Raw genomic sequence first — 11,947 nt, forward strand, 5'->3', positions numbered from 1 at the left:
AAAACTCTGAGCAGGAGGAGAGTCTGTACCTTCTCATCCCCTTCTTTCTCTTCTTCCTTCTCCTTCTCTTTCTCCTACCCCTCCTCTTCTGTTCCTCCTCCCATTTCCTCATCTTCCCTGAATCCACCATTCACTCGAAGCTTCAAAACCTACTAGCCCCACCTATCCCAGCTCTGGCTTCTTGCTTCCTGAGGGCACAGCTTCCTTACTAGTGATGGATTTTTTTTTTTTTTTTTTTGATCAAATATTTACATGGTAGTTTATTTCCAAAAGCATTTTCTTTTAGTGAGTTGAGATATCACAAAAACATTGTTTTGAGGGACCCTAAGGGCTTTTGCATTCTCATACCCTCCTTACAGCTCCCCCTTCTACTGAGGGCTTTTGCTGTTCCATACCTTCCAGGAAGGAGTGTTTCAACCTTATCTGGGCAGCCCTTGGAATGTAGGGGAAGAGCCTTAATATATGACCCAGGCAGGTGCCAAGCAGTACTCCTTCCCGGGGAGCAGTGTCTTATCTGGGCAGCCCTGGAATGTAGGGCATAGGTCCTTAGATGCAACCCACGTTGGCAGCAGCCAATCAATTTAAAAATCAACTAAACCCACCAGTGCTTGCCTGCCTGGTCCCATCGCTGTAGCCCACCCATTACTAATTGTATAAAAGCTCTACCAACAGAGGGCTCGAGATTGTCTCTCCTCTGCATGTAGGCCACCCCAGTGCACTGAACTAATAAACCTCTTGCTTTTGTATTGATCCCCAATCTCTCGTCTCATTCATGTACATCTTACCTTAAACATCCTACAATGCCATGGGGAAGAATGAAAATTAGCTCGACAGGACCAACTATCTTCTACCTCACTGTATAACAAAGCTTATCATTTGCAAGAATTTTGTGTTAGAATTCCTGTTCACATTATTGAGTTGCTTTCGGTGGCTTCGATCAGCGGAACTGGTTGCAAATTTGTCTCCGAAATTCACTACTCAAGGAGACTTGTAGGGGGTCAATCTTTCAGAATCTCGGGTTTCTTAAACATATAATGGAAATAAAATAATATCCAAAGGAACAGACAGATAGAACAGACAGACAGATGGGCCTGCTCTTGTAGATTTGATACAAATAAGAATGGGCAAGAGGGACAAACAGGACAGTCGGGTCCCACAACACAACGACCTCATTAAGAGAATGCGGATGGGGCTAATGCGAGCTGGGGAAGGGAGATGGAGGGTCTTGTGTTGTCTTCTTTGTTCATCACTGACTTTCAGGAGAAACAGTCATCACTGACGGACTGCAAGGCAGTCTGGGCTCCACAGAACCATGTTCACAAGGTTGAGTATTCTAGAAGGTCCACATGTCCGTCCCCTAATCCTTCCCTCCAGACTTGAGACACAGAGAGACGGCAGGGTTACCTGGGAAACAGCTTGATCTACGAATTTGCTTTCCTTAGGCTAAATTCTGCCCTCATCACCCATCATTTCCTAGCCATTAGACCTTCTAGGTTTTTAAATCCTCCCAACAGCATCATGACCATTCTATAGACAAGGGAACGGAGGTGTGAATTGTATGGCACAGATAGAGATGAACACAGTGGATCAGGGCATCATAACGCAGGACGTGGGGCTGGACCTCAGTTGGTAGAATGTTTTCCTAGCAGCACACACCCTTGGACTCAATCCCCACTGGGCAATCGGAGAAGATGGAGGTAGGAGGGTCAAACTTCAAAGCTGCGTTTTTTTTACAATAAGGAGAAAACAACATGTGCACTTTGAATATCACAATTCTATTTCAAGTTGCAACCTCTTCCCGGGTGTGTGACCCGCAGTGCCGCTTTCTTTCATGTTGACCGGAAGTGACAGTAGATAGAATAGTGGCTTCCGGTCAGCCTCAAGATCCTCACAGTGAACTGCGGCACTGCTACAAACATCAGCTTGTGTTGGGCTAATTGGATATGAGCCACGACGCTAACATTTTCCAGTACTTTCCCTGTGAACCGGCTCCTGGATGATGGCTCTTCTCCAGGGGCACCTTTGGAAAAGCACACAGCCTCACCCACATGCGTCTTGCAGTTTTCCTGTTCAGATTTACCAGAAAAATTTGTGGGTTAAAGGCAATTCTTCCTGAGCCGTGAGACTCTCCTCCTTAATTCTTATGGGCACTCTTAAAATCCTCTGAGTGCTGCTCAGATGCCAGGCACTGCCTGAGTACCAAGGACCAGAGGTACTGTTTCCTCTGAGCCAGTGCAAGAGTCGGATGATGTCAGATGATGGAATAAACAACACTGTTGCAGACTTGACTCGTGCTTTCAGGTACCCGGGAAGTCATTAGTGGGAATAATAACTCAGCACAGGTGCCCCCTCCAAAGCTCAAATTCTTTTCTGAAGGGTAATGCGCGCACACTCCAATGATGGCGAGCAACAGTATTTTATAGTTTCAGTCCTCTGTGCCTCGTAGCCCATCAAACAAACCGTATCCCTGTTTCTTCCGTTCCTTCTGGTTTCTGCTTTCTGGCCAGCATCAATAAGGTGCTAATGGGCAAAATGATCACACCAACAATGATCTTGCAGAAATTGGAACCGACTGTCTCAGTAGGACGCTCTTTGTGTCCCCTGCTTTCCTTGATTGTTTGGGACCATACTGACCTCACAGAACGGAATACATCATTGGTTTGTTCTCCTTAGCCCAGCTCCCCGCCTGTTCCCTACAAACAACCCAAGGGAAGCCTCTGCTGCCTGGTTCATTACGGCAGCCTAGGAGCACTTTGATATGCTGTTTCTTCGGGCTTAGATCTCACCTCTTCCATTAAAAGTCAAAGCAGACAGAACTCTCTCAAGGGCAGCTCAGCAGGCGAGGGTGCTTACTGCCAGGCTCGAGTTTATTATCAGGAACCTATGCAGTAGAAAGAGAAAGCCGGGGTCTGAAAGTTAGCCTCTGATCCACACAGGTATTTAATAGCACATACACAAAGTAAAATAACATTTTTAACAGTGCCCGGAGAGATGACTCAGCAGTTAAAAGCAGTTCCCAGCATCCACCAGGCCCACCACTATGGGAGCCACGGAGGGTCTTGTGCTCATCAATAAACACGAGAGAACCAGGAACAGGGTTGTTTCTTCAAAGGAGAGATGTATAACCTGTCTTCTGTCCCCACGGTTGGGAGTGGACAGAGGTCACAGCCGGGTGACCTCTGTGCTATCGATGTGGCTGAGACCACACCGGACGCTCCCCCAGTCCCTTCACTCGAGCCTGTTTTCTTCTCAGTGAATCTATAGTGCCCAGCTTCATGGCGGATGCCATGTGTACTTCAGCGTTCTAAGGTTTGTTGTGCACATGGGATGGAATTAATTATCACCAGGAAACGTTTTGCCAAGTTGGGCTGTGCATATTTAACATGCCTACTTGAAGCTACTTGGAGTCGGACTCTCAGAGTTTGAACAAACACCAGCTACTGAGTTGTACTGAATGGAACTGCCTTCTTGCTTGGCTTGGAGTTCCTCGCCCCGCCCCCGCCCCGCCCCCGCCCCGCCCCACCCTCAAGCCCTTAACTCCAGTTCCAGAGAATCTACACTGTCTTCTGACCTCTGCAAGGGCATGCACCCAATGCATGGAGGCAAAACTCTCATACATGTGAGATAAAAATAAATAAACCCAAGCAAAACAAAACAAAACCCCCTCAAGTATCCGTCGGAGGTACAAAGAGCCATGTGAACGCAGCTCTTGGCAGACAGAGCTCTGAGCCGGTCGCTGGCTGCCTATTGGGGCTTTCATGTCTCCAAAGCTGAGGTTCTCCGGTTGCTTTATTGTTCTTGGCAAAGTGACCAGACGCTAAAGGAATTACCCATTGTCTGGGTTCATTCTCAGCTAAGGGACTTCCTCCAAAAGTTTCAGCCTGGGTGTCTAGCCAACAATGGTTGGCAATGTGTGACCCAGTGTAGGAAGGATGGGTGAAACCCCACGGAGTTCAAAGGATCAGCTCGGGAGTGGAATTTCTCTCTGACAGTGGTAATGTGTGGCACATCAAGATAGAGCCAGTGATGCAAAGGAGCCTCCTAGGAAAACAGAAGCAAGATGCTAAATGGAGGGAGGGGACAGATGGAACCACTGGGGGGAACCAGAGGGAAGGCTGTTGGTAGGACTCTTGGGAGCTCTCAGCAGCCCACGCCTGGAAACAGGAAGGGATCTATTATCGAGGCTGGACAGATTTCTATAGAGATTTGGCTTGCAGCAAAACCAGTTCAGTTAAAAGATGCTCCGGCCACATTTCTCCTTATATTCTTTCCTTGACATCCCAGTGTACCTCGGGTTTAATGTACCCATGAGGTGCAAATAACTAGGCGCTGCTTAGAAGGACGAGCCTAGCAGCTCACTAAGATCCAAAGGGGGCTCCCCTGCACCAGCCCTGTTCCAGCACCACCATCGCCTCTTGGCAGCTCTGGTACCGTCTCTTTGAGCATCTCTCCCTGAGGCTTATGGGGGAGGGGGAGCGGGGGGGGGGGATGCAACATGTCCTTGTGACACTTGAAGAAACCCAGTAGCTTTCTCTTTTTCAGAGCCTTTCTGATTCTGCTGTGGAAAGCTAACCTTTGGCCCGTCACGGTGGGGTTGCTGAGATAGAATGTTCCCTGGTTCACCCCAGATGATGCTCTAAAATTCATGGAATCTGGGAACTTAGAGGTTTCTTAGTGCCTGCTTTCCTTTAATGGAGAGAAAAGAAATCTAAGGCCTTCTGCTGCAGCCTGTAAATCTCTGTGCTTAATCCTTGATAAGGAGAGGAGTAAACAAAGATGCCTGCCATAATGTGTGCCGGACATCATACAGAGCTTCGTTTTTATCCCCCACAACTCTGGAAGGTTAAGTATCCTTCCCCATCTGGGAAAATAGAGGCCCATGAGCTGAATGTCGATCCAACAGGACACAGGGAGCTCTCTAATGGCTATGTTGGAATTCAAACTTCTATTTGTCTACGCCTCAAACCCATGATCTCTCCTTTCATTGGCTGAATCATAACGCTGGAGAAGTTAATACGAACTTCATCAGAGTTCATCCGGATGTGGGACCTGGGGCCATTGTCTTTACTTTGGCTGATAACCTGCAGGACATTGTCCTTGGCAAAGGGCATTGGTCCCAGTGACTGCAGACGCCTTATTGTGCAAACACACACAGCTAGAACAGAACGGTGGCGTGTTGATGTAAGCAACGATCAAAGCTTTACATAATTGAAAGCCAATGGGAAAGTTCTGGGCTTTTAGGCAGGGAAAACAAGTTTTGTGCCTGGGAGCTTTCTCTCCCTCTCCCTCCCCCTCCCCCTCTCTCCTCTCCCTTTTGTAGTCTCTTTTTGGGGGAGACAAAATCTTATGCAACCCAAAGTGGCCCTGAATTCCTTATGCAGTTGATAACTTTGAACTCCTGCCCCTCCTGCCTCCACCTCCCCAAGTGCTGGCATTTCAGGCATGTGTCACTGTGCCCTACTTTTCTTTTCTTTCTGAAAGGCTCTCTGCATCTGTCTGCTTTTCAAATCATTTACTGGACGTCTAGGATGTGACAGGCATGGAATTAGATCCTATAACCGAACAAAAATAGTCTAGGGCTCTATCTTCTTGAACTTAAAATCCGATTCAAAAGTAGAAAATAAATGGATGAGCGCACAGTTCAAGCTGCGGTTACAGGCTGCACAGGAAGTAAAAAGATCGGACAGGAAGTGAAGGTTAACCAAGCCATGATGGTATGTAATTAGAAACATCCCATGAACAATTGTTAAGTGTGACTACCTATGGGAAGGCATGAAAGGCAGAACATGTTATCATAGAACCTTCTCTGTGCTTTCTTTTGAGCCACATTTGAAGCGAGTTTTATTAAATATTGGCCAGGTCAATGGGTGCCGGCTAGGTCCATGCCTGGATTCCCTTTCTCTACTCTTCAGCTTTTGTTTTTGTCTTTACTACCTCACTATGGAGTTCATGCTTGTTCTGTAGCCGAGGCTGGATCTGAACTCCCAACTCTCCTCCTCAGCCTCTCAGGGACTAATAAGTGTACCTTAACCAAACTTGGCTTATTAGAAAATTTATATATTTATAAACATATCAATTTATAGGTATTATATTGTATTATAATATGTCATTACATATTTTAATTATATACAATTATATATTACATATAAATAATATGATATATTGTATTGTTTATAAATATATTTATTAAAACATACATATTTGTTGTTATTTGTTATTTTCGAGACAGAGTGTCACTATGTAAACCAGGCTGACCTCAAACTCATAGCAATCCACCTGCTTCTGCCTCCTAAGTGCTAGAGTTAACAGGAACGTGGTACATACCACACCCATTTTTAAAACTATAATCATGTATTGCTTTTTTTTTTTCCTTTTCTTTGTAGACAAGATCTCCTGTAGTCAAATTTGGCTTCAGACTTTCTATGAATTGGGAGTTGACCTTGAGTTTCTGATCCTCCCCCTTTAACCTCCCAAGTGCTGAGATCTGAATAAGTGGGTGCTATCACCCCTACCGCCTGCATTGCTTTCATAATGAAAAATACTAATACTACAAAAACAAACAAACAAACAAACAAACAAACAAACCGTATCTAACAAACCATGATTTAAGCCAGTTTTTCTTTTCTGTATCATCCAAGAAGAACCATGAAAAGGTTTGTATAGACCTGTGCTAGTTCCAGGCACATTTGTTGAGTCCAAGCTAAATCAAGAACATCTCTATTTTCATTTGGAGTGAAGGCGAGAAAAAGGGTGAGGAAGCTTTGCTGCAATCTGGAGTCCAGGTCTCTAGGAAGCCTCCAATCTGCCCCTGCCTCACAGGGAGCCAGCTGGATTGTTGTCTTCTGAGCCCCAAGAGAGACAAGTCCATCTGGGTTGGAGGCTGCCAGGAAGTTATCACAGTCTATCTGGCTACCCTTGAGACTGGCAGCCAGAAAATGACTCTTAATTAAAGAGGCCATATCAAGGGGACTCAAAGCTGTGACTAGCATTGTTCTAGACCTATAGAAATGAAAATGAGACAATTTTTTTTAAAGGTTGTCAGTATGGGTGAGAGACAGAATGTGGCTCCTTAAGAAGAGTCAATAGCAACAGAGCTCACAAAGCCAGATCATTAGAAGTGAAGGAAGGACTGAATTAACAGGTAGCTGCTGAAAAAAAGGTGCCAAATGGGTTTCTCTCACCATCAAACAGAACTGTGAGGTTTTTTTCAAGTAATTTTAATTCAGACACTTATATTTCTTTGTCATTAAAAAGGAGTAGAATATTAAATACAAAGGTTTGGCTGGCTAAAAATCACATCAGAGGGGAGTATCTCTGTTCCTACTATGCTCAGGACAAAGAGGTTAACTATTCTGTATCTCTCTGTAGCTGTATCAAAAGAAGAGAAAGGTGACTTGTATCTCTGAATCTCTGCATAATACATTTGACTTGGTAGCTTCCCCCTTTTTCTCTCATTTGGGCTTTGAACTTGTATCAATTGTTTTTCTCATTGATGCTACAAAATATCTAACAAAAACAACTTAGAAAAGGAATGGTTAGGGCTGGAGAGATGGCTCAGTGGTTAAGAGCACCAACTGCTCTTCCAGAGATTCTGAGTTCAATTCCCAGCAACCACATGGTGGCTCATAACCATCTGTAATGGGACCTGATGCCCTCTTCTGGTGTGTCTGAGGACAGCTACAGTGTACTCACATATATTAGATAAATAAATCTTTTAAAAAAAGAAAAGAAGAAAAGCGATGGTTAATTTGGGCTCATAGTTTGAAGAGATTATTTTAGTCTTAGGGATGTACTTCACAATGGTGATGAAGGTGGAGAGGCAGAAACATCCGCTGGAGGGCCATATTGTGGTGTGCAGTCTGTGAGTAGGGAACAGACAGGATATAGGCTTGAGTTGACTCTGGTCACACACACATACACACGCACACATACACACACACACAAAAACACACATATTCAGACACACACACACTCACACACACACATACATTATTGATACAGAAAAGGGCATTTACTTCCTGTGGATAATCTGTGGTCAACCTTTGTGAATTATCTCAATAAACTTCTCTAAAGGAAACCATTTTTGCCACTTGGGAAGCTGACATCTCATTGTTGAAAGTTCTCTTACCTCCCACAATCTGATGGAAATGCTTCTGTCTGGCTCATTTGAAATACAGCCTCCGTCTCCTTGTCCTCTGATGATTTTAAAAGCTTTTATGTAACAACAACCCTATGAAACCATCACCAGGCCTTTCTTTGGGACACATTCTCATTATTTTCTTTCCTGCACATGGGAGAAATTCAATGTCAAGTGGAGGATAGAGCAAACTAAGAATGATGTTTTGATAATAAATGGATAGATAGATGATAGATATATAAATAATAGATAAATTATAGGTATGTATGCATGTATGTATGCATGTATGTATATAGGTAGGTAGATGGTAGATATATAGATAGTAGGTAGATAGATAATAAGCAGACATATGCAAGAAACAGAGTTTTTTGTTTCTGGGGGAAAAGTAAGCCCATAAAAATCTGTGCTAGTTCTTGTGCTAGATCAGGGTTGACAGACCAGAACTAAGACAGAACTCTAAGCTGTATTCACTACTGTTGTCAAAGAAAGGGTACATAAGTGGGGCATTGTCCATCTACCTATCTGCCTACCCGTCCATCCATCCATCCATCCATCCATCCGTCCGTCCATCCATCCATCCATCCGTCCGTCCGTCCGTCCGTCCGTCCGTCCATCCATCCATCCATCCATCTATCCATCTGTTCATCCATCCATCCATCCATCCATCCGTCCGTCCGTCCATCCGTCCATCCGTCCATCCATCCATCCATCCATCCATCCATCTATCCATCTGTTCATCCATCCATCCATCCGTCCATCCATCCATCCATCTACCCATTGTCTATCTATCCATCTGTCTATCCATCTACCACCGTCCATCTGTCCATCCATCTATCCATCTGTCCATCCGTCCATCCATCCATTCATCTGTCCATCCATCCATCCATCCATCCATCCATCCGTCTGTCCGTCCATCCATCCATCCATCCATCTATCCATCCATGTGACTACCCATCTACCCATCATCCATCTATCCATCTACCCATTTAGCTCAGGGTGAGTGCCAGGAGGGCAGAGAGACCTCTGCAAGAGACTTGGGCACTGCCCCATGTGACCTTCCACAGTGATCTTTGCTGTAGAAGAAAGTTCTTGCTTGTCCAATCTGTTTATTCATGGCAGGAAGGATGCATATGTCTTACTCAGGGTGAACCAGAGATTAAATACCTTTTGCGGGAAGGGATGCCTGGGAAGGGAAGTTTATTGGCTGAACTGTCGGGGCCCATCTAGATTCTCTGGGTTTCTATGCTATGTGACCAGTTCTCATGGTCCTCTTAGTGGGTGCCGTGGTCAGGAGCTCCAGGACAGGAATCTGGTAGGGAGCTAGTGAACTCCTGCCGTTCTCAATGAAGAGTTCAGGGTCCTGAACGTTTGAGACTGCCTTACCAGTGGTGCTGTCCACTGCCCCACAGTGAGACACATGCCTTTTCTGAGAAGGGATACAGGAGTCAGCAGCAGTATCACAATACAGGCTCCATGCTTCCTGTTAAGAAGCCCACTTACCATTGACAGTCGAGCGCAAAGATCGGCTTGTTCTGTCTTCTGCTGCTGCAAGAGTCCACCCTTCCTTATGGGCACCTCATGGCTCGTGCTGATGAACCATGCAGTATGAGGAAATAGGTAACTAACCACATGGACTCATACCCAGCAGCGGGGAGGTCCTCAGGTTGTGACTCCGTTCCCGCAGGGTTTGGACTGTGTGTGTCAGGAAGTAGATGTGACCTGACATCACAGGGGATGTTCCTCAGGAAGTGCCCGTAGGATCAGTGATAGGTGAAGGGTGAGGTGGGAGCAGGGACCAGGGCAGGGACGATGAGTGTTAGATACTTGTTGGGAGCTTGGGGAGGGATGACTTGCCTGAGCTGGAACCTTGGGCTATGACAGTCTGGATGCTTGAATCTCTTTTCTCCCACACTGGGCAACCTCTAGAATGTCACGACCTTAGATATGGCGGCTCTGTGATTCTGACGTCACCCCTGCAAGGACAGCTAGAGGCTCTTTGCTGGCTGTCCCCAAGCTCCCCAACTGCTGCTGGCTAGTGTGTCCTCCCTGGGATGGGGATGGGTGACATAAGCTCGTGCAGGTGACTTGCAGGGTCACCTCATGCTCACTGTCATTTGCAGGAATCTGTTGCATTCATGAAAGCTGTCTTCACAAAGAAGTAGCGGGTCGAGATCATGCTGAAGACCCCACAGTTCAGGGGTTCAAGTTCATTCTGAGCTTTTAGAGCAGGTCTGTCTTCACCTAAAACTAGACAATTCTGCGTTTTGAGGTTTCTCCTTATTACATAACAGGCATTGAGCCAAGCATTTTTCTTTTAAGATTTATTTATTTATTACATATAAGCACACTGTAGCTGTCCTCAGGCACACCAGAAGAGGGCATCAGATCTCATTACAGATGGTTGTGAGCCACCATGTGGTTGCTGGGATTTGAACTCAGGACCTCTAGGAGAGCAGTCAGTGCTCTTAACCACTGAGCCATCTCTCCATCCCGAGCCAAGCATTTTTTATGTGTTATCTTATTTAGTGATTACAAAGGTCCTGAGATAGGTAATATTACTCCCCACTTCACAGACAAGGAAACTCTGTGATGATGAAGCTGCCTGCCCCGTGGAGATTTATTTGAACCAAAGTATGAAGCTAAAAAAACTTTTAACCACTCTGCTAAGGCCCCTGTACAAACAGTTTAACCCCAGTTAATGCACTCATTCACCCCTGATTTATGAGCACATCGTATACCAGGACCTGTGCTAGCTCAGAATTAAAGAGTCAATAGATAACCATCTGAGAAAAACCATGTATGTGTGTATCAGGACATCACGAGTTGTCTCTATTAACGTGCAATTTTTACGCCTTCACGGAGCACTGACACTTTTAATTAAGGCGAACCTCTGAAGATGGCCTCGTGTGCATGAGTCCTTGTAGGTCATCCCCTGCCTGTCTGTGTGTTTAGAATCATCAAGAAGTAAACACAAGGGGCTGGAGAGATGGCTCAGCGGTTAAGAGCACTGACTGTTCTTTCAGAGGTCCTGAGTTCAAATCCCAGCAACCACCTGGTGGCTCACAGCCATCTGTAATGGGATCCGACTTAATTCAGTGTTTTTAACTTTTTAACAGGCTAAACGGGATGCTAAGCGGATGTCTGCGAGAGAAGTCGCTATCAACGTCACAGAGAACATCCGGCAGGTAGACAGAAATAAAAGGGCCACAGAGAACTGCATCAATTAGCCGTGCCTGGGCGTGGAAGCGCGTGGACTTCTTTGTGGAGGCCGGTCAAGGAGTCTTGAAGAAGTGGGTGTCGCTCGCTGAAAGTGGATGCCTCTGAGCGAAGTGCGGCCACCCACGCTGTGACAACCGTCTTGGTTTCCTGTTTCTCGAACACAGAAAACGCATCGAAAAGACCTGAAATAAGTTCACAGATTGCCAAAATGTGCTTTTTTTTTTTTTTTTTTCCCTTCGCAGCTTCCTTAGCGTGGTCTGCTGTAGCCATGGTGACGCCTGCAGGTCTCTGAATGACACAGAGAGGCAGGAAATGGAATTCCCGGGTCAAGGAATTCATATCAGGGTAGAGTTTTCACAGTGCCTGGTTTCAGACAAGGTCCCTTTTTCCTCCTTTCTTTTTAAATACAGCCACCGCGAAATTTACTGTTTTCACCTAAGAGCTGGCTGTCAGCCAACTCTAAGCTCAGAAATACAAGAATCTTAGAGAGACTCAGAAAGCGATTGATCAGCCTGTGATAGGCGGTGTCTAGGCGGTGCTCCCGCCTACGTGCTCCAGGTGCCTAGGCGGTGTCTTTGAGAGGTGTATATG

The 11,947-nt window shown here is 45.7% G+C and overlaps 1 protein-coding gene across 1 annotated transcript in view; it reads left to right on the top strand.

Moving 5' to 3' along the window:
* The window catches only part of BAALC (BAALC binder of MAP3K1 and KLF4), a gene marked incomplete at its 5' end in the record, with an annotated part of 65,500 nt that extends 54,114 nt beyond the window's left edge, over nt 1–11,386 (top strand). Inside the window, one exon of the mRNA XM_080909494.1 lies at nt 11,254–11,386. Coding sequence (XP_080765620.1) covers nt 11,254–11,364 — 111 coding nt within the window. The 3' untranslated portion in view covers nt 11,365–11,386. The remainder of the gene's footprint in view (nt 1–11,253) is intronic.
* Nucleotides 11,387–11,947: the final 561 nt, after the last annotated feature.

The sequence above is a fragment of the Micromys minutus genome, assembly GCF_963924665.1.
Source record: "Micromys minutus genome assembly, chromosome: 33".
Classification (NCBI taxonomy): Eukaryota; Metazoa; Chordata; class Mammalia; order Rodentia; family Muridae; genus Micromys; species Micromys minutus.